The following is a 22,660-nucleotide window of genomic DNA, read 5'->3' as shown; positions in this document are numbered from 1 at the left end:
AGTCTAACTCCGTACTACAATAAACAAAAACATGGTCAAACCAAAAAACTTTTAGAAATCACCAAAATAAAGCCATAAATGCAATGTAACAGTGATCATAGGAACTGTGACCGAATTTTTAACAATAAACTACATAAACAACCATGTAACACCAAACCCTAGAGCCACAGCTGGCTGCATGAGTTACTCCACAAACAACAGGAGCATCGGTCGGAGTATCAAATTTTTCAATGCACCTTTAAGATCAGCATGCTAAATCACAAAACAGATAATACTTTGCAGCGGTCATCCGGAGCGAAACATTTTATTTTATTTTAGGCCACTGAATAGCAGTGGCAAGCTAGGGGTGTACAACTCCTCTAGAGCAGTTTTGAGTTAATATCTCATAGGTAGCGATTCAAGTTGCAGTTTATTGGCAATAGCATTCCAGACCCTGGGGGCATCAATAGCAAAGGCCCTTCCTCCGGGTTTTTGTACGGGCAATAGGGAATGTGAAGCCGGTAGATGAGCAAAGACCCGAGGTCAACATTTGTTCAAATGTGTTCTTTGAAACAGAGAGGAGATCCAGCAGCAGGCAGTCTGCGGGTTGTTTGGTTCTCCAGCTCATGGTGCGAACCCCTCGCCCACAACAGGGGGGGAAGAGAGGGGAATGAGAAGGGAGGAACCGGAAGTGAGGGGGGGCGGGGTCTGAAGTGAGGGGCGAGGGGGGGGCGGAGGTGAGGGAGGTGACGGGGGAGAGGAGGGCCGGAAGCGAGGGGGGGAGGGTGGGAAGGGCGGAAGCGAGGGGGGAGGGGCATAAGTGAGGGGAGGGCCCGGGGGGAGGGTCCAAAGAGAGGACGAAAGAGGGGCCGGATGTGGAGGGGGGCCGGATGTGGGGGAGGGGCGGATGTGGAGGGGGGCCGGATGTGGGGGAGGGGCGGATGTGGAGGGGGTGAAGTGAGGGGGAAGGGCTGGAAGTGAGGGGGAGGGGCTGGAAGGTGGCGTCCTAGCCAGGTGCTGTCCCTGTCTCTCATCTCTCTGTGTCATCTCCCAGCTGCTCGGGACGTCTCCTGGGCTCCCGGGCGCTCCAACAGAGGTCTGACTCCACCACTCCACCACCCTCCTCCTCCTTCCCTCTCTCTCTGCGCTGTCTCCCACGCAGCCGCTGCCGTCTTTGTCTCCCCTTGCTGCTGTGGCCACGGCCCCGAGATCTGTGTCAGTGTGTGTCTGTGTGTGTGTGTCTGTGTTTGTGTGTGTGTCTGTGTCTGTCTGTGTGTCTGTGTGTGTGTCTGTGTGTGTGTCTGTGTGTGTGTCTGTGTTTGTGTCAGTGTGTGTGTCTGTGTGTCTGTGTCTGTGTGTGTCTGTCTGTGTGTGTCTGTGTGTGTGTGTCTGTGTGTGTATCTGTGTGTGTGTGTCTGTGTGTGTGTCTGTGTGTGTGTCTGTGTTTGTGTCAGTGTGTGTGTCTGTGTGTGTCTGTGTGTGTCTGTGTGTGTGTCTGTCTGTGTGTGTCTGTGTGTGTGTCTGTGTGTGTATCTGTGTGTGTGTGTGTCTGTGTGTGTGTCTGTGTGTGTGTCTGTGTTTGTGTCAGTGTGTGTGTCTGTGTGTCTGTGTGTGTCTGTGTGTGTCTGTGTGTGTCTGTGTGTGTGTGTCTGTGTGTGTGTCTGTGTGTGTCTGTCTGTGTGTGTCTGTGTGTGTGTCTGTGTGTGTATCTGTGTGTGTGTGTCTGTGTGTGTGTCTGTGTGTGTGTCTGTGTTTGTGTCAGTGTGTGTGTCTGTGTGTCTGTGTGTGTCTGTCTGTGTGTGTCTGTGTGTGTGTGTCTGTGTGTGTATCTGTGTGTGTGTGTCTGTGTGTGTGTCTGTGTGTGTGTCTGTGTTTGTGTCAGTGTGTGTGTCTGTGTGTCTGTGTGTGTGTCTGTGTGTGTCTGTGTGTGTGTGTGTCTGTGTGTGTGTCTGTGTTTGTGTCAGTGTGTGTGTCTGTGTGTCTGTGTGTGTCTGTGTGTGTGTCTGTGTGTGTCTGTCTGTGTGTGTCTGTGTGTGTGTGTCTGTGTGTGTATCTGTGTGTGTGTGTCTGTGTGTGTGTCTGTGTGTGTGTCTGTGTTTGTGTCAGTGTGTGTGTGTCTGTGTGTCTGTGTGTGTCTGTGTGTGTGTCTGTGTGTGTCTGTCTGTGTGTGTCTGTGTGTGTTTGTGTCAGTGTGTGTGTCTGTGTGTGTGTCTGTGTGTGTGTCTGTGTGTGTCTGTCTGTGTGTGTCTGTGTGTGTGTGTGTCTGTGTGTGTATCTGTGTGTGTGTGTCTGTGTGTGTCTGTGTGTGTGTCTGTGTTTGTGTCAGTGTGTGTGTCTGTGTGTCTGTGTGTGTCTGTGTGTGTGTCTGTGTGTGTCTGTCTGTGTGTGTCTGTGTGTGTGTGTCTGTGTGTGTATCTGTGTGTGTGTGTCTGTGTGTGTGTCTGTGTGTGTGTCTGTGTTTGTGTCAGTGTGTGTGTGTCTGTGTGTCTGTGTGTGTCTGTGTGTGTGTCTGTGTGTGTCTGTCTGTGTGTGTCTGTGTGTGTTTGTGTCAGTGTGTGTGTCTGTGTGTGTGTCTGTGTGTGTGTCTGTGTGTGTCTGTCTGTGTGTGTCTGTGTGTGTGTGTGTCTGTGTGTGTATCTGTGTGTGTGTGTCTGTGTGTGTCTGTGTGTGTGTCTGTGTTTGTGTCAGTGTGTGTGTCTGTGTGTCTGTGTGTGTCTGTGTGTGTGTCTGTGTGTGTCTGTCTGTGTGTGTCTGTGTGTGTGTGTGTGTTTGTGTCAGTGTGTGTGTCTGTGTGTGTGTCTGTGTGTGTGTCTGTGTGTGTGTGTCTGTGTGTGTCTGTCTGTGTGTGTCTGTGTGTGTGTGTGTCTGTGTGTGTTTGTGTCAGTGTGTGTCTGTGTGTGTGTCTGTGTGTTTGTGTCTGTGTGTGTGTCTGTGTGTGTGTTTGTGTCAGTGTGTGTGTGTCTGTGTGTGTGTCTGTGTGTGTCTGTGTGTGTGTGTCTGTGTGTTTGTGTCTGTGTGTGTGTTTGTGTCAGTGTGTGTGTCTGTCTGTGTCTGTGTGTGTGTGTCTGTGTGTGTGTCTGTGTGTGTCTGTGTGTGTGTGTCTGTGTGTGTGTGTCTGTCTCTGTGTGTGTCTGTGTGTGTATGTGTGTGTGTGTCTGTGTGTGTGTCTGTGTGTGTGTCTGTGTTTGTCAGTGTGTGTGTCTGTGTGTGTGTGTATGTGTGTCTGTGTGTGTGTGTGTGTATGTGTGTGTGTGTCTGTGTGTGTGCTGTGTGTGTGTCTGTGTGTGTGTCTGTGTGTCTGTGTGTGTGTCTGTGTGTGTGTGTGTGTCTGTGTGTGTGTGTCTGTCAAAACAACCCCCTACCTCCTCGCGGGGCCGGACGGGCAACTCTGTCGTGGACAGTGCTGTGGGGGGAGATCCAATTTTGATTGGCTCCTCCCCTCATGGCATATGTGTCCACCACAGGGGCTAAACGGGGGCTCTGGACGGGTGCGAGGGGCTGGTAAGCCCTGCATCTTCAATTAATTACCACGAAACCACGAATTAAACTGAAATATGTAACTAATAAGCTTGTGCCGGAGGCCCCGGGGGGCCAGGCGTCTATGACGTCTCCTGGCCAAACCCCATTTGGCGGAGCCAGGAGATTGCATACCTACCCTCGGGGCTACTCCAGAAACAACGAAAAGCCACTACGGGTGGCCACGTGGAATGTTCGAACGCTCACTGCAGAGGAGAGGCTGCCACTCCTCTGTCGGGAGCTGGACCGGTACCGGCTGGATCTATGCGGCATTCAGGAGGTCCGGTGGTGGGTGTACACCCAGGACCCCATTCCAACATAAAGTGGCCTGGTCTCAGTTATCTGATGAAAGTTGCAAGCAAGAATTTCATCATCGCTTGCGGCTGGGATTGGCATCGTCCCCGACTCCTCCTGATGTCGAGGGTAAATGGGCGAGGTTTAGGACTGTGACTCATGCAGCTGCAATGGCTGCTTTGGGTACGCGGTCCAGACCTCCCCAGAGACCCTGGCTGACAGAGGAGGTGTTCAGGATGGTTCAGAAAAAGCGACAGGCCCACTGTCATCGGCTACAGAATCCCACGTCAGAGAATGAGGAGGCTTACCGCAGCCTTCGCTCGGAGGTTCGGAGAGCCGTGAGGCGCTGCTAGGATGGGTGGTGGTCGCGGGTTGCTGAGGAGATGGAGTCTGCCTCAGTGGCCCGTGATCACAAATCTCTATTTAACTCCATCAAAAAAGTAACCTGCAGCGCCACACCTATTACCATCATTAGGGGAAAAAACGGTGATCCAATCTCCGACCCCCAGGAACAGGTTCGCAGATTTGCTGAGCATTTCTGTGAGGTCCTGGGGGAGGGAAAATCCCTCAGCCAGGAAAACATCGTGGCACAAAGTGAGGATGACCCTGCTGAGGCTGCGGTGCCTCAAATATTGGAAGAAGTCACCCCCTGTGAGTGGCTGGCTGAGGTGCCATCTGCTGAGGAAGTATTGAAGGCGATCCGGAGTCTGAGACCAGGAAAAGCAGCGGGAAGAGATGATCTCCCAAGCGAAATGCTGAGGGAGGGTGGCGTTTGTGCACAGACTGCCCTATATGACATCATAACAACAGTCTGGACCACTGGACGGGTTCCGCAGGATTGGAAGGATGCCCTGGTGGTCCCCCTTTTTAAGAAGGGGGACCGCACTGACTGTAACAACTACAGGGGCATCTCACTCCTCAGTGTGCCGGGAAAGGTCCTGGCAAGGATTATTCAGCATCGCCTTGCCAGGCACGCTGAGGAGAGGCTTGCGGAGCCCCAATGCGGTTTCAGGAAAGGGCGGTCCTGCACAGATGCCATATTTTCTGTCCGTCTGCTACAGCAGAGGTGTAGGGAATTCCAACAAGACCTACATCTCTGCTTTATTGACCTGGTCAAGGCCTATGATACCATCAGTAGGCCTGGGCTCTGGGTCGTTCTTCGTGCTTTTGGAGTACCTGACGCTCTGCTCACGATCATTAAGGACCTTCATGATGGTGAGCGGGCCCGGGTAAAACTACGTGGCCGGGAGTCAGAGCCATTCCTTGTACACCTTGGGGTGCGACAGGGATGTCCTCTGGCTCCCACATTATTTAACATCTATTTTGACCACGTAGTTCGTGAAGCCTTCAATAGCTGTACCGGGGGAATCTCCATATGGTACAGATATAATGGGAGGCTGATCGATGCCCGGGTGCGGTCAAGGGATGGCTCCCTATTGCTCAACCACGTTATGTATGCTGATGATTTGGTAATAGCTGCTCAGTCAGAGGAGGAGTTGGAGACGCTGCAGCTGAGACTGGAGCGTGCCACTAAGAGGTGGGGCCTTACCATCAGCCCCACCAAAACTAAGCACCTGCCTGGGTATTTTGTACCATCGGACACTCCACCCCCACAACTCCCAATCGGTGATGGGGCAGTTGTGGAGAGAGTGGAGAGTTTCCCATACCTGGGCAGTGTGCTTATGACTGGCTCCAGTTTAACAGCAGAGGTCTCACTCCGAATCAGTCGAGCGGCAATTTCTTTTCATCGGTTGCGTAACGCTGTGTGGAAGCTACCTGGTCTGTCGCTCCGCACTAAGCTTCAGGTCTTCTCGGCCATGGTCATTCCCTCCCTTCTCTACGCTTGCGAAACGTGGACCCCCCTAATGGAACATCTTCGCCGGTTAGAAACATTTAGGCTGGCCTGCCTACGATCCATCCTGGGTTTAACCAGACTGGATTGTGTGAGGAGCTCACAAATCCTTGAAAGATCTGGGCAGGGTCCCATCGGTGAGCTCCTCCGGCAGGCAAGGCTGCGATGGCTGGGTCATGTAGCCCGCATGCCCAGCCACCGCATGCCGAAACAGCTTTTGTTTGGCCGGATTGAGGGGGCTAAGCGGGCGCGGCACGGGCTAGAGAAGAGATGGAGTGATGTGGTACGGGAGGACGTGGAGCTGAGTGGACTTGCCAATGACTGGTACCAGCGGTGTCAAGATCGGCCTCTGTGGAGGAGGCTCGTGAAGGATGCTACTGGGCAGTTGGAGGCAGTCGCCCTCCAACAACAACGGAGGGCGGAGGAGCGACGCTCACAACAAAGAGCGGAGCGCCGGGTGGCTAAAGCACAGCAGGTTGGCACAGTAGGGGGCACAGGTGGTGCATCAGCCAGTCATCTCAGTCAGTCGACCCGTGGCACCTGGGTCTGCCCAGTGACCTCCTGCCAGTGGGCGTACGACACTTCACGTGGCCTCACGGTGCACATAGCCTGGCACAAGCGTCGTGGTGATGTCACCGCCACTTAGTGGTGAATGGCGGTTGTTGTTGTCTGTGTGTGTGTCTGTGTGTGTCTGTGTGTGTGTCTGTCTCTGTGTGTGTCTGTGTGTGTCTGTGTGTGTGTGTGTCTGTGTGTGTGTCTGTGTGTGTGTCTGTGTGTGTGTCTGTGTGTGTGTCTGTGTGTGTGTCCGGTGGACCGGTTCTGGCTCCTGCCACCATGAGGGGTGGACAGTCCTCTACTCGGGGCAGCAGACTGCCAAACAACAGGGTGTGGCTCTTCTTTTGAACAAAAGAATGAAGGGGGCGTGGGAGCGTGGCGGTGAGGTGTGGGAAGCTGTAAGCCCCAGGCTACTTTGGGCTCACCTTCCCATCAACCGGAGGCGAGGAATGGTGGTCGTGGTTACTTATGCCCCCACCGAAGATGAACATCCATGGAGGGATGCAGGCAAAGCCGATGAGTCAGATACCTTCTATGACCTCCTGTCACAGGTGCTGGCTAAATTGGCCCCTCGGAAAAGAGTCATCATGTTGGGGGACTTCAATGCCCGAGTTGGTCATGATGCTGGCACCTGGTCTGGAGTGATTGGAGGGCATGGGCCAGATCAGCTCAATAACAACGGTAGGAGGCTGCTAGATTTTGTGCAGCCCATGGGCTTGTAATTACCAACACGCTGTTCTGGCATCGGCACATCCACACAACATCATGGATGCATGCCGGGTCCACGCAAGAACATCTGCTGGACTACATAGTGACGGACCAGCGGATGCGAGCCCATGTCCTTGACACCAGGACCTACCGTGGAGCTGATCTGCCCTCTGACCAGCGACTTGTCATCTGTAAGATGCGCCTGCCATTCTTCCACTCCGGTGGTGGGTGTACACCCAGGACCCCATTCCAACCTAAAGTTTCCTGGTCTCAGTTATCTGATGAAAGTTGCAAGCGAGAATTTCATCATCGCTTGCGGCTAGGATTGGCATCGTCCCCGACTCCTCCTGATGTCGAGGGTAAATGGGCGAGGTTTAGGACTGTGACTCATGCAGCTGCAATGGCTGCTTTGGGTACGCGGTCCAGACCTCCCCAGAGACCCTGGCTGACAGAGGAGGTGTTCAGGATGGTTGAGAAAAAGCGACAGGCCCACTGTCATCGGCTACAGAATCCCACGCCAGAGAATGAGGAGGCTTACCGCAGCCTTCGCTCGGAGGTTCGGAGGGCCGTGAGGCGCTGCAAGGATGGGTGGTGGTCGCGGGTTGCTGAGGAGATAGATGCTGCCTCAGTGGCCCGTGATCACAAATCTCTATTTAACTCCATCAAAAAGTAACCTGCAGCGCCACACCTATTACAATCATTAGGGGAAAAAACGGTGATCCAATCTCCGACCCCCAGGAACAGGTTTGCAGATTTGCTGAGCATTTCTGTGAGGTCCTGGGGGAGGGAAAATCCCTCAGCCAGGAAAACATTGTGGCACAAAGTGAGGATGACCCTGCTGAGGCTGCGGTGCCTCAAATATTGGAAGAAGTCACCCCCTGTGAGTGGCTGGCTGAGGTGCCATCTGTTGAGGAAGTATTGAAGGCGATCAGGAGTCTGAGACCAGGAAAGGCAGCGGGCAGAGATGATCTCCCAAGCGAAATGCTGAGGGAGGGTGGCGTTTGTGCACAGACTGCCCTATATGACATCATAACAACAGTCTGGACCACTGGACGGGTTCCGCAGGATTGGAAGGATGCCCTGGTGGTCCCCCTTTTTATGAAGGGGGACCGCACAGACTGTAACAACTACAGGGGCATCTCACTCCTCAGTGTGCCGGGAAAGGTCCTGGCAAGGATTATTCAGCATCGCCTTGCCAGGCACGCTGAGGAGAGGCTTGCGGAGCCCCAATGCGTTTTCAGGAAAGGGCGGTCCTGCACAGATGCCATATTTTCTGTCCGTCTGCTACAGCAGAGGTGTAGGGAATTCCCACAAGACCTACATCTCTGCTTTATTGACCTGGTCAAGGCATATGATACCATCAATAGGCCAGGGCTCTGGGTTGTTCTTCGTGCTTTTGGAGTACCTGACCCTCTGCTCACGATCATTAAGGACCTTCATGATGGTGAGCGGGCCCAGGTAAAACTATGTGGTCGGGAGTCAGAGCCATTCCCTGTACACCTTGGGGTGCGACAGGGATGTCCTCTGGCTCCCACATTATTTAACATCTATTTTGACCACGTAGTTCGTGAAGCCTTCAATAGCTGTACCGGGGGAATCTCCATATGGTACAGATATAATGGGAGGCTGATCGATGCCCGGGTGCGGTCAACGGATGGCTCCCTATTGCTCAACCACGTTATGTATGCTGATGATTTGGTAATAGCTGCTCATTCAGAGGAGGAGTTGTCGAAGCTGCTGCTGAGACTGGAGCGTGCCACTAAGAGGTGGGGCCTTACCATCAGCCCCACCAAAACTAAGCACCTGCCTGGGTATTTTGTACCGTCGGACACTACACCCCCACAACTCCCAATCGGTGATGGGGCAGTTGTGGAGCGAGTGGAGAGTTTCCCATGCCTGGGCAGTGTGCTTATGACCAGCTCCAGTTTAACAGCAGAGGTCTCACTCCGAATCAGTCGAGCGGCAATATCTTTTCATCGGTTGCGTAACGCTGTGTGGAAGCTACCTGGTCTGTGGCTCCGCACTAAGCTTCAGGTCTTCTCGACCACAGTCATTCCCTCACTTCTCTACGCTTGCGAAACGTGGACCCCCCTAATGGAACATCTTCACCGGTTAGAAACATTTAGGCTGGCCTGCCTACGATCCATCCTGGGTTTAACCAGACTGGATTGTGTGAGGAGCTCACAAATCCTTGAAAGATCTGGGCAAGGTCCCATCGGTGAGCTCCTCCGGCAGGCACGGCTGCGTTGGCTGGGTCATGTAGCCCGCATGCCCAGCCACCGCATGTCGAAACAGCTTTTGTTCGGCCGGATCGAGGGGGCTAAACGGGCGCGGCATGGGCTAGAGAAGAGATGGAGTGATGTGGTACAGGAGGACGTGGAGCTGAGTGGACTTGCCGATGACTGGTACCAGCGGTGTCAAGATCGGCCTCTGTGGAGGAGGCTCGTGAAGGACGCTACTGGGCAGTTGGAGGCAGTCGCCCTCCAACAACAACGGAGGGCGGAGGAGCGACGCTCACAACAACGAGCGGAGCGCCGGGTGGCTAAAGCACAGCAGGTTGGCACAGTAGGGGGCACAGGTGGTGCATCAGCCAGTCATCTCAGTCAGTCGACCCGTGGCACCTGGGTCTGCCCCGTGACCTCCTGCTAGCGGGCGTTCGACACTTCACGTGGCCTCAGGGTGCACATAGCCTGGTACAAGCGTCGTGGTGACATCACCGCCACTTAGTGGCGAATGGCGGTTGTTGTTGTGTGCAAGCGGATGCCTAAACAGCTAGAGAAGAGATGGAGTACACAGCAGGCGTCAGGTTCGGGATCGAATCCACGACCTCCTGTATACCAGGCGAGGGAGTCAACATTTTATTGATTGGCTGTGTCGGGTGGAGGAGGGCCCGAACGCACACACACGCGCGCGTCCACAAGAGATCTTGATCCCAAAAAAAACAAATTACGAATCGTCTTCTCGGGCGGCATCTTTGCTCCCTTATACACCGCAATCGATTAGGGCGGCATCTTTGCTCCCTTATACACCGCAATTGATGATGCTATCCAGGACGGCACGGGACGGATGCGCGTTTGTTTTTTCTCGAGTGCCACCGAGAACTCGTCTCTCGGCAGCGCGCGAGGAACCAACGCAACTGCCGTGGCCTTCTTAGGAAATGCGTCCTCATGGACATGACCTCCGAACAAGTGACCGATTGACATTTTACAACGAAAATAGATGAACGCTGTTCGAACAGAGGGCAGTAGTGATAATAACGATGTGATTCAGTTCACCCGGGGGGGAATTCCTCGCCGAGTCTCAAGGCTCTTATTCAAGAAGGGGTTTGTGAGATTTTTGCACACAGAGTTGTAATAAGTTTTTTTCTTTTCTGGAAGATTTGCTGTTTTATCACAGGATGTTTCCGTTACGCGTCGTCGCTTTAAGATGTTTCTCTGTTCATATTTTGTTTGTTGCGGTTGCACCCGAACTCAAGAGCCGCATGACTCACAGGGCTATACACCTAATAAATGAAACTTGAAACTTGATTGGACTTGCCGATGGCCGCTACCAGCGCTGTAGATGTAGATGCCACTGGTTCTTCACGTTCTGCAGATGCAGATGCCATTGGTTCTTCACGTTCTGTAGACTTAGATGCCACTGGTTCTTCACGTTCTGTAGATGTAGATGCCACTGGTTCTTCACGTTCTGTCGATGTAGATGCCACAGGTTCTTCACTTTCTGTAGATGTAGATGCCACTGGTTCTTCACGTTCTGGAGATGTAGATGCCATTGGTTCTTCACGTTCTGTAGACGTAGATGCCACTCGTTCTTCACGTTCTGTAGATGTAGATGCCACTGGTTCTTCACGTTCTGTCGATGTAGATGCCACTGGTTCTTCACTTTCTGTAGATGTAGATGCCACTGGTTCTTCACGTTCTGCAGATGTAGATGCCATTGGTTCTTCACGTTCTGTCGATGTAGATGCCACTGGTTCTTCACGTTCTGCAGATGTAGATGCCACTGGTTCTTCATGTTCTGTCGATGTAGATGCCACTGGTTCTTCACGTTCTGCAGATGTAGATGCCACTGGTTCTTCACGTTCTGTAGATGTAGATGCCACTGGTTCTTCACGTTCTGCAGATGTAGATGCCACTGGTTCTTCACGTTCTACAGATGTAGATGCCACTGGTTCTTCACATTCTGCAGATGTAGATGCCACTGGTTCTTCACGTTTTGCAGATGTAGATGCCACCGGTTGTTCATGTTCTGCAGATGTAGATGCCACTGGTTCTTCACATTCTGCCAATGTAGATGCCACCACTGCCATTTATTGTGCGTGGAGGTTGAACTTACGACTCTCATTCCAAACGGGCAACTGGACAAACGGGATAGGTTTTTTTTTATTATCTCTAAAAGTCCTGAAGTTGAATGTTTGTAAGTAGAGTAGTGCCTGTACAAACACGGGTGAACGTTTCCCCGCAGCGGCGTCGCTGAATTAGACCGGCGGCCACGATGAGCTGGGGCTACCTCACGCATCTGCTGGAGGAGGTTCATCGGCACTCCACCTTCCTGAGCAAGCTGTGGATCACCACCTTCGTCATCTTTCGCGTCATTCTCACGACGGTCGCCGGCGAGTCCATCTACTACGACGAGCAGGGCCGCTTCTCGTGCAACACGGCGCAGCCCGGTTGCGAGAACGTCTGCTACGACAGCTTCGCCCCGCTCTCCCACGTCCGCTTCTGGGTGTTCCAGATCATCGCGGTCGCCACGCCCACCATCCTGTACCTCGGCTTCGCAGTGCATCGCATCACCAGGTACCGAGGTTCTCGGAGGGAGTTTTCACAGTGGGGGGGGGGGGGGGCTACGGTGGAAATTTGAATGGCTGCCCGGAGTTGGAAATGTTTTAATTTGTTTTTTAATTAGGTTGCGCCGTCGTTTTGGTCACGAGTTTGAACGGTGAAAGTGCCGGCAAGGTTTCCCCTTGACTTAGGAACGGAGTTCCGTTCCCGAGCCCCCCCGTCGGTACGTCCGAACGGCTAGTTCAGTTCGGGAGGGCGAATGTGCGCTGTGTTTAAACACGCACACGGTCAGCGTCGTAAAATATTCTGCGATTCAACAGCAAAAAGGAAGCATTGTTAAACTCTTCAACAATAAGAAATATAATACATTTGCATGCGATATTATAATTGCACATGTATAAAAGGCAAAGTTGTGAGTATGTGTCTGTTCAAAATGTTTAGCGTACTTCCCGACATGCAACAAACTTGAAATTTGCCATGTGGGTACTTTCCATACTGTACACCATGCAAACATAAAAATACACTTATTTTTTGGGGGGGGGGGGGGGGGTGGGGAAATGACGATGAAGTGTGGCGAGAATCGATATCTGGTGAGCTTTGTGGTATCGATTAAACGGGAATAGGCCGATTCTAAAGAAATCTACAACCTTCGATTCCTTTGCGCGATCTAAAGAGTCGAATCTTGGCGCGCGAGCGTACGTTTTTTTACGCCGCGTGTTGGGTTTCATTTTAGTTTTTACGAATGAGGCAATGATCAAAGTTTTTTTTTCCACTTGTATATGTTATGTTTTTAAGTTTTGAGAAGTGTTTCAATATATGTTTTCCCCCGGGCAACGCCGAGTGCTTCCCGCTTAGTAGTAAATAAAGCGTCAAATTTTAAAGGAAGGTAAATATTTTCACTTACCTCGAGTCCCGACGGTGGCTCGCTCGTAGCGAGGGGTGAAACTTCGACGCCGCCGCCGCTCTCTGTCGTGGTAGGATCGAGTACAAGCGAGACGAACAAACCAAGCGAGCCAAGCGAACCGGCGGCCCCGACCGCGTGATTGAATGCACGGAGAAAGAGGAGGAGGTGGAGGAGGAGGGTGAAGAAGACGGCGAGGGGAAGCAGCACAACGAGCGGTGGAGGATCAAGACGGACGGCCTGATGGTGGCCTACACCCTCCAGATGCTGGCCCGCACGCTGGCCGAGGTTGGCTTCCTGGTGGGGCAGTACCTGATGTACGGCGTGGAGGTGGCCCCGCGCTTCAAGTGCGTCCGTGACCCCTGCCCGAATAGCGTCGACTGCTTTGTGTCGCGCCCCACAGAGAAGACCGTCTTCCTTCTGGTCATGTACGCAGTCGCCGGTCTCAGCCTCCTGCTCGAACTGTCCGAAATTGCCTACCTGGGGCTGGGCACCATCCACGACTCGCTGAGCGGGAGGCACCGGCCACGGAGCAGGTGGGGGGCCTCGCCGGCGCGGTTGGCATTGCGTCACGTAAACTAAACGTGCCGGGTCGCTACCGGCTCGACACTCGCCGGCTGTGTGTCAGAGAGCGACCCCCAACTACGCCGACAATTCGAGTTTCCGTGATGTTTCGCCGATGATGACAACAGCAAAAAAACATCATGGGACCTCCCTTGCCAGTAACAAAATATAAGAATTGGTTTTACCCTTTCTAGTAATAAAACAGCTGTGTGAACATGATAACACCAAACGTAAACCTCTTGCAAGGAATCATCTCACTGCATTGGCCACGCACACGGTACTTGTAATGAACATGCAAACAGAAAAAAAACATGCTCTGGTAGTCTACGAGATGATGATGATGCATTGTCTTTGAAACTGATTGTTCCACACCAGAGACAGCTTTCTTTAGAGCCTCGTGTGTCTCACCCCGAGCTGTCAATGTCTTCGTAGTGGCATTGTCCTCTCATCTAACACTGTTTGAGACTAGGCTCTAAACAAAGCTGTCTCTTATTCTTGGTTCTTTCGGTAAAGTCACGTGGAAGGGAAATAATAACGGTTCCGTCAGCTTCCCAACCGCTATATATAGATGTTGTGTATAGTTTATAGTGTAGTGTATAATGTAGTGTATGTGTTGATATCTATGTATATAGATGTTGTGTATAGTTTATAGTGTAGTGTATAATGTAGTGTATGTGTTGATAGCTATGTATATAGATGTTGTGTGTAGTGTATAGTGTATAATGTAGTGTATGTTTTGATAGCTATGTATATAGATGTTGTGTGTATTGTATAGTGTAGTGTATAATGTAGTGTATGTGTTGATAGCTATGTATATAGATGTTGTGTATAGTTTATAGTGTAGTGTATAATGTAGTGTATGTGTTGATAGCTATGTATATAGATGGTGTGTATAGTTTATAGTGTAGTGTATAATGTAGTGTATGTGTTGATAGCTATATATATGCTGTGTGTAGTGTATAGTGTATGTGTTGATAGCTATGTATATAGATGTTGTGTGTGTAGTGTATACTGTATAGTGTAGTGTATGTGTTGATAGCTATGTATATAGCTGTTGTGGGTAGTTTATAGTGTAGTGTACAATGTAGTGTATGTGTTTATAGCTATGTATATAGATGTTGTGTTTGTAGTGTATAGTGTAGTGTATGTGTTGATAGCTATGTATATAGATGTTGTGTTTGTAATGTATAGTGTAGTGTATGTGTTGATAGCGATGTATATAGATGTGTGTAGTTTATAGTGTAGTGTATGTGTTGATAGCTATGTATATAGATGTTTGTAGTTTATAGTGTAGTGTATAGTGTAGTGTATGTGTTGATAGCTATGTATAGATGTTGTGTGAAGTGTATAGTGTAGTGTATGTGTTGATAGCTATGTATATAGATGTTGTGTATAGTTTATAGTGTAGTGTATAATGTAGTGTATGTGTTGATAGCTATATATATAGATGTTGTGTGTAGTGTATAGTGTAGTGTATGTGTTGATAGCTATGTATATAGATGTGTGTGTAGTGTAGTGTATGTGTTGATAGCTATGTATATAGCTGTTGTGTGTGTAGTGTATACTGTATAGTGTAGTGTATGTGTTGATAGCTATGTATATAGATGTTGTGTGTAGTTTATAGTGTAGTGTACAATGTAGTGTATGTGTTGATAGCTATGGATATAGATGTTGTGTTTGTAATGTATAGTGTAGTGTATGTGTTGATAGCGATGTATATAGATGTGTGTAGTTTATAGTGTAGTGTATGTGTTGATAGCTATGTATATAGATGTTTGTAGTTTATAGTGTAGTGTATGTGTTGATAGCTATGTATAGATGTTGTGTGTAGTGTATAGTGTAGTGTATGTGTTGATAGCTATGTATATAGATGTTGTGTATAGTTTATAGTGTAGTGTATAATGTAGTGTATGTGTTGATAGCTATATATATAGATGTTGTGTGTAGTGTAGTGTATGTGTTGATAGCTATGTATATAGATGTGTGTGTAGTGTAGTGTATGTATTGATAGCTATGTATATAGCTGTTGTGTGTGTAGTGTATACTGTATAGTGTAGTGTATGTGTTGATAGCTATGTATATAGATGTGTGTAGTTTATAGTGTAGTGTACAATGTAGTCTATGTGTTGATAGCTATGGATATAGATGTTGTGTTTGTAGTGTATAGTGTAGTGTACGTGTTGATAGCTATATATATGTTGTGTATATTTTATAGTGTAGTATATGTGTTGATAGCAATGTATATCGATGTTGTGTGTGTAGTGTATAGTGTAGTGTATGTGTTGATAGCTATGTATATAGATTTTGATTTAAAGCTTTCGTGACTGCAGTAATTCATATTCTTAGCTCTTTCGGTAAAGTCACGTTGAAGGGAAACAATAAAATAATAAAATATATATATAAAACAATAAAAATTCTCACGACGTTTCGACCATAACACAAACGGTCGTCATCAGGTGTGTCGGTTTGCATTAATTTTTTTATTTTTTTACAGTGTCTTTATTTATTTTAAGAAAAACGTCAGCGCCACGCGCAGCGATTTGGCAGTTTATTTAGAAGGACGAGTCCATCTATGTTCTGAAAAGAGGAGGGGGGAGACGAAAAATTAATGTATGCTGTCTGAAAGCCACTGTAAGCGTGAACAATCAATTAAGACCTGAAATGGTTAATCAAATCTTTCCAATGATTGCTAAGCCAGAATCCATCTTCTCGGTTGGAATTGTCTCTGTGCTTGTATATGTGGATAGCCTCATGAACGAATCTCTCATGGTAGCCAGATGGCTTACAAAGAACCTCTGTCTTGGAAAAGTCAATGTCATGTGAGCCTACTGAATTATAACAATGATCTGCCACGGCCGAGGTGTTGGTCGTACGGTGTTTAAGGTCTGCTTTGTGTTCACGGATGCGGTCCGAGACGTGGCGTTTGGTTTCTCCAATGTAACTACTACCACAGAGGCAACTTAGTTTGTAGACACCAGGGTACTGTATGTCCGGAATCACTTCTTTTACAGACGGAACCAGATCACGGATTTTATGTAATGTGTTGAAACGGACCTGGATCTTGTGTTTATTCAAGATTTTAGAGATCTTTTTTGTGATCGCCGCAATGTAGGGTAAAGTGATGGTTTTGAAAGGCTCCTCAAGAGGGTCCTTCATGGTTTGAGTGATAGCTTTGCGGATTGTATAGTCGGAGTAACCATTAGCCTTAAGAACTTGGTGTACGTGCTTGAGTTCACTGACTATGTGTTCCTGGTCGGATATGCATTGGGCTCTATGGTACAGAGTCTTGATGAGAGAATTCTTCTGTGATGGATGGTGGTGGGAATCCGGTTTTATTGTTTTATATATATTTTATTATTTTATTGTTTCCCTTCAACGTGACTTTACCGAAAGAGCTAAGAATATGTATATAGATGTTGTGTGCACTATACACTGCACTATACACTGCACTATACACTACACTATACACTGCACTATACACTGCACTATACACTACACTATACACTACAATACACTGCACTATACACTGCACTACACACTGCACTATCCACTGTACTATGCACTGCACTATACACTACACTATACACTGCACTATACACTACACTATACACTGCACTATTCACTACACTATACACTGCACTATACACTGCGCTATACACTACACTATACACTACACTATACACTACACTACACACTACAGTACACTATAAACTACACTATACACTACTATCCACTGCACTATACACTACACTATGCACTGCACTATACACTACACTATACACTACACTATACACTACACTACACACTACAGTACACTATACACTACACTATACACTACTATCCACTGCACTATACACTACATTATGCACTGCACTATACACTACACTATACACTACACTATACACTGCACTATACACTACACTATACACTGCACTATACACTACTATACACTACGCTATACACTACACTATACACTGCACTATACACTACATTATGCACTGCACTATACACTACACTATACACTACACTATACACTGCACTATACACTACACTATACACTATACACTGCACTATACACTACTATACACTTCGCTATACACTACACTATACACTACACTATACACTACTATACACTACACTATACACTGCACTTTATACTACTATACATTACACTATACACTGCACTTTATACTACACTATACACTGCACTATACATGCGATATAACCAAAAAACCCTCTATCAGGGAGAGTGTATATATATTTTTTGTTAATGAAAATACTCTTATTGAAATTCGACTCGTTTCTAGGGTGGCAGATGCTGTCGAGCCGGAGTCCACGGCGGGTCTCAGAGCGACGTCACCATCGGAATTGTGGCAGCTCCGTGACGAGTTGAAGGAGCTTCAGACGGAGCTGGGGGCGACGCCGTGGGCCCACCAGGAGCCCCCCGAGCAGGCCGCTGGCGGCGCCTCCCACGGCGTGGACGCGCCCCATGACCTGCACGTCTTGATTTAGCGGGATAGTTTTACTCTCGGGCGTAGGTTATCGCTCAAATCGCTTTTGCCATCCCACGTTCCATTTACTCGGCCCCCCAATGCCCCGCTGCCGTTTTGATCGTCTCGACTTTGGAGGTTTTCTTGACATTCTTCCGTCAAGATTCAATCGGAGGCGACCGTTTGCGCTTTTAAGATTCGAGCGGCAGAGCGCGGGCACCCCGCTAACGCGCTCGCGACAGCACGGGGGGCACGCCAGCACCCAGCCTCGTGGCTCGGGTGATACGGCGCTAGGTTTGTAACCCAGAGCATTTAGAGTTCAAATCTCCTTAGAACGCGTTTTGTGTGACATCGTGGCTTTCGCATTCGGCCAACGTATAAACGCACGAGTTGGGGGGAATGTTTGCGTGAGGGTTTGTAATCAATATGGAGGTGTGTTTTGATTAAAGAAACCCAAATATTTTTGTTACTTTAGCTTACTTCTTAATTTGCGTGAGTTTCTGTTGTCATTTTTTATTAAACTTCCTCACTCATCAGTGGACAAGAGGGCCCGAGTTTAGCGGGCACGTCGTTATTATACCGCAACAGCCTGCTCCGATTTATATTGACAAAACAAAAGGCGTTTAAGGTGTTGGCTATGCCAACAGTGGATAACCTGGAGTTCTGCATTAATTTTGTGCAGTGTTTGAAAGCTATTATTCATCATTAGACCTCCTTTGCCAGTACCAAAATGTAATGATAGAGTTTTTCCCCTTTTTTCTGGCAACAAAACTGAAACCTTTTTACGAGGATTCATGTCTGCATTAACCGCAATACCTGCAGTCAAAATGCAAACAAAAAACCTACTATGATAATATATGCATTGTCCTTGAAACTGATTGGTCCACACCAAGGGACGGCTTTCTTTTGAGCCTCGACCCAATTGGTGCTCGACCAGATGATGCCAAAAGGCGTACAGCTCAAAGACAATGCACTCATTATTTTGATAGTGCATTGTCTTTAGCAATCAGGTTAACTTTACATTTGGTTGACATTGTCGCGGCAGAAAAAAAAAACAGTCATGTTATCTACAAGGTCCCAATCAGATGTGGACATTTTATCTGTTAATGCTAAGTGTGATTGTAAGAGACATTTGTCTAAATTATCAAGTTCAAAACGGAGCAGTCTTATCCTCTCTGATATTAGCGATAGGCTAGCTTACGAGAAGTGACAGCGGCAGATGCGAGTCTAAATGTGATCGGTATTACCTTAGTTGATACATTCGTAATGAACTGCACAAGAGGTCAGAGATGAGCACGATGGTCAGAGCTACTTTAACTACAGCAGCTGCTGGACCTTACGATGTGCTCTGATGAGGATTCGTGTGAACATCGTGACCGCAGGAGGCGAATGATGACTGACCAGCACTCGGTTTGACCCCGTGGTAGACACAGTGCACCACGGGTGGATGACATAAGTGGTGGGGAACCACAAATAGCGTGGAGTGCTGACCATAGCTGCGTTGCACGTTGCTCGATGGACATTTTCGGAAAGGCGATGACAGATGAATCAATCTCTGTCCAATTTGCCGGTAATGGCACATGCTGCTAATCGTTTGCCCAGACAATTCTGTTGTGGGAGAACAGATGCAATATTAGATTTACGGTGACAAAAAAAGACGCACACATCGCCTATGTTTTGAAAACTAAGAAGTTAAACTTTTTTCAGTGCAAGCAGCAGTCATATTAAGACTTGCCATCATACTTATTGACAGCGACCAAGTCAACACTGGTGTCAGGGCAATGGTCTGATGAACCTGAATGCGTTTGGCAGCAGCTCACTGCGCAGCTCCTCTGTTGACTGAATAAATAGCCTTGGTGTGTGGACTCAAAAATAAAATTGGCATATTTCACCAAATCTGGATGTCGCCTGATGAAGCTAATTGTAATTACTGGCGAAACGTCACGGTACTCAGACTGTAAATGTTGTGGCTTGGCTCTCCAACACACCGGTGTGCTGTACTAGTATACTACACTATACACTACACTATACACTGCACTATACACTACACTATACACTACATTATACACTATACATTACTATACACTACACTATACACTACTATACACTACACTATGCACTATACTACTATGCATTACATTATACACTACTATGCAATACACTATACACTACACTAGACACTACACTATACACTACACTATACACTACTATACACTACACTATACACTACACTATACACTACTATACACTACACTATACACTACTATACACTACAATATACACTACACTATACACTACACTATACACTACTACACACTACACACTAGTGCTGTACTATACACGAATTGGCCACGTTCTGTTTACGTGACCACCCTTACTGGTTGGCTGTGTCGGGTGGTGGCGGGTTTAACGACACATTTGTATATTTACGCGTTCTAACCCCCAAAAACACCTCTGTTGTGGATGATATTGGTCGTGAAAGCCTCCTAAGCGTTAATTCAACTACATTCTTATTATTTGGTTCTTTCGGTAAAGTCACGTAGATAGAAAAAAAAATAAAGTGAAGAAAAAAAACTTTAATAGTTTCTATCTACGTGAATTTACCGAAAGAAACAAAAGAATGTGAATGTTTCTGCGGTCACAAAAGTTTCGAGTCAAAGGTTTACATTCTGTGTATATAATTGCAACGGACTGTTCTGTTCTGCAGGTAAATTGCCCGGCTGCGTTGAGGGCTCCGACAACATCGCCCAGAATGCAGCTTGAGCGCTGCTCTGCTCAGAGTGACCTCAGCACGCGGCTCGTGGCTGTTGGGGAAGCTGCCGCCGGGGACTGCCGGTGCGAGGGAATTCACGCGCGATACTCAGGCCGTCCACGAGGCGGCAGCCACGTAGCCCTGCGTCGGGATTCCCTCGTTCAGTTTCAGTTCCATTAATTTGGTGTATAACCCCCTGTGAGCCATTCGGCTCTTGAATCGGGTGCAACCGCAACAAACTAAAAAAACAAAAACACGAACGAGAAAAACATCTTAAAGTGACTTTGTGTGACTGTGCAAACAGAAAATCCAGGAAAAAAACATCAAAATGTTCCTTGAAAAAACACCGTACACCAACGCTGTGTGCAAAAATCCCAGTGGGATGCAAGTCACACTCGTCAAAATAAAGATCCCCCCCTGTACAGCCTTATAGGGATGTTGGAGAAAATACCCTTAGCTATAGCTGCATTGTTAACATACATTTCAATTGGCCTCACTTCTCAAAAAAATGTTGATCAGTGCCCATCTCTGTCACCAGCCCTGAGCTCGTGATGGAAATTCAACATTCACATTGTGTGAACAAGTCTGCCCGTAGGACAGACATTTAAAATTAATTTGGTTGAATGCAGATCTTGTACAGACAATATAACGTAGTGCCTTCTTACTCTGCCAATTATTTAACACAACATAGATAACTTTTTCGGTTTATTTAATTTTTTTGGCAATTATTTTTTTCTTTTCATTTGTATGGGCTTCAGAGTTCTACTGTCAACAACTTGTTTCTTGTGATTTTCTGTTTGTACTGGGGAATTTGTCATTTTATAGGAGCATTTAATTGGAAGTTACACTGGTACACACAGGCACATTGCGGGTTGATAGAGAGGAGCCTGTATCGGTTCAGATGTCACTCGCCACTGACGTTAAGCCGTCGCCGGGAATCGAGCTCATGTCCTCTGGAGTCGTAGCCACAGCTCTACTCAAAGCAGTGTAGTATACAGAAATCAACATTGTCACAATTCTAAATAAACTAATTGAGAGAAATGCAACACGACAGAGAAACACCACACCGATATATCGATGTTTTGTTGCCAGATTAAAGGGTAAAAAAAAAACAACTATCATATTGTGTTACTGGCAAATGAGGTTTCCAATGGTGTAAACACCACGCTGTTTAATTTAAAATTGTTAAATATTGCCCTTTCGAATTCAAATCGTCACACAAGTGTCTGACCCCTCCCCCCCTCCTCCCCTTGGGTGTGTGACGTCATTTAAGTTTTGCCCGGCGGTGACGGCGCTGGGACGCGGCTCCCGAGGCGGCTTCAGACTCCGCCGAGAGGCCGCGCGCCCGCACGGCCGACGCGGGCCCACGCTCTTGACGACGATGCCTACGCAGCCGGGAAGGCAGCAAAATCGGCAGCAGCCATGTGCCGGCTCGGCCGTGCTCACCCCGCACGAGAATGAGATCATCTTCAACGTGCTGGGCCGCAGGTGTCCGGTGAGTTGGTGATTAGGCCGGAGGCTTTACCCCTCTTTCCTAGCCCCTGCCGGCCGGCCGCCCTGGGACGAACCCCGGGCCGGGGACAGCGCCGGTCCGTGCTTAGTTGGTGCGTGGTTTGATTTGAACGATTTTAACTGAAAGGTGGCTTGTGTATTTAGTAATTGTTATGCTTTACATCGGCGTTGGTTGTGTGTCATTAAAAACGTCCGCTGGTTCTCTTTGCTAAGTATATATCAAATGTGAATACTAATTGTCTAACTATACATTTTCTCTGTGATAAGTCTGTTTTTGGTACTTCAACATTGTCATGCTTGTTGTCAAAGATACTATATAGTTTTTTTTTAATTCCTGGTGTAACTTTGCTTGGCTTGAGACTGCCAATATTTAAATGTGAGGCATAGTTGCTTTGCATGCAAATAACCACGCTAAAAAGTTGTAAAATACCAGCCACATAATCTTTATTCCAATATACAGTGAACAGGTTTGTTTATATCGGTGTTGACTCATTTGTTGTTGATCAGATGAGCCGTATGCTTGAACAGTAACTAAAATAACACTTTACGCTTGAAATTAAACTCGCCTAGAGGCACCATATAATGCAGGTGTCAGAAGGTACTGGATGAACTTTGAAACACAGCAATACATATATATTGTTTTCTATAGTATTGTGATAATGTAACCAAGTGGCATTCTTATGATTAAATGTCAAGATGAAAATACGGTGGGACAGGTAAAGGCTGTTATGTAATGATAGGATAAACGTGTACAAC

The 22,660-nt window shown here is 47.9% G+C and overlaps 1 protein-coding gene across 1 annotated transcript; it reads left to right on the top strand.

The window, feature by feature from the left end:
- The first annotated feature begins 968 nt into the window (after positions 1 to 968).
- On the top strand, positions 969 to 18,114 carry LOC142910485 (gap junction gamma-1 protein-like). The gene is made up of 4 exons (XM_076060005.1): positions 969 to 1,075; positions 11,369 to 11,700; positions 12,664 to 13,122; positions 17,458 to 18,114. The coding sequence occupies exons 2-4, from the start codon at positions 11,399 to 11,401 to the stop codon at positions 17,660 to 17,662; spliced, it is 966 nt and encodes a 321-aa protein (XP_075916120.1). The 5' UTR covers positions 969 to 1,075; positions 11,369 to 11,398; the 3' UTR covers positions 17,663 to 18,114.
- The last annotated feature ends 4,546 nt before the right edge of the window (positions 18,115 to 22,660 follow it).

Source organism: Petromyzon marinus, unplaced genomic scaffold (genome assembly GCF_048934315.1).
Source record: "Petromyzon marinus isolate PM22_M1 ecotype Great Lakes invasive population unplaced genomic scaffold, UKy_Petmar_22M1.pri1.0 PM_G_Scaffold_145, whole genome shotgun sequence".
Lineage (NCBI taxonomy): Eukaryota > Metazoa > Chordata > Hyperoartia > Petromyzontiformes > Petromyzontidae > Petromyzon > Petromyzon marinus.
The sequence above is the reverse complement of the archived record's forward strand: the minus strand, read 5'-3'. Positions and strand labels throughout refer to the sequence as shown.

Coding starts and splice junctions, on each gene's coding strand:
- LOC142910485 (XM_076060005.1), top strand. CDS start 11,399: ATGAGCTGGGGCTACCTCACGCATCTGCTGGAGGAGGTTCATCGGCAC. Junction 11,701..12,663: donor GCAGTGCATCGCATCACCAG/GTACCGAGGTTC, acceptor CTGTCGTGGTAG/GATCGAGTACAAGCGAGACG. Junction 13,123..17,457: donor AGGCACCGGCCACGGAGCAG/GTGGGGGGCCTC, acceptor ACTCGTTTCTAG/GGTGGCAGATGCTGTCGAGC.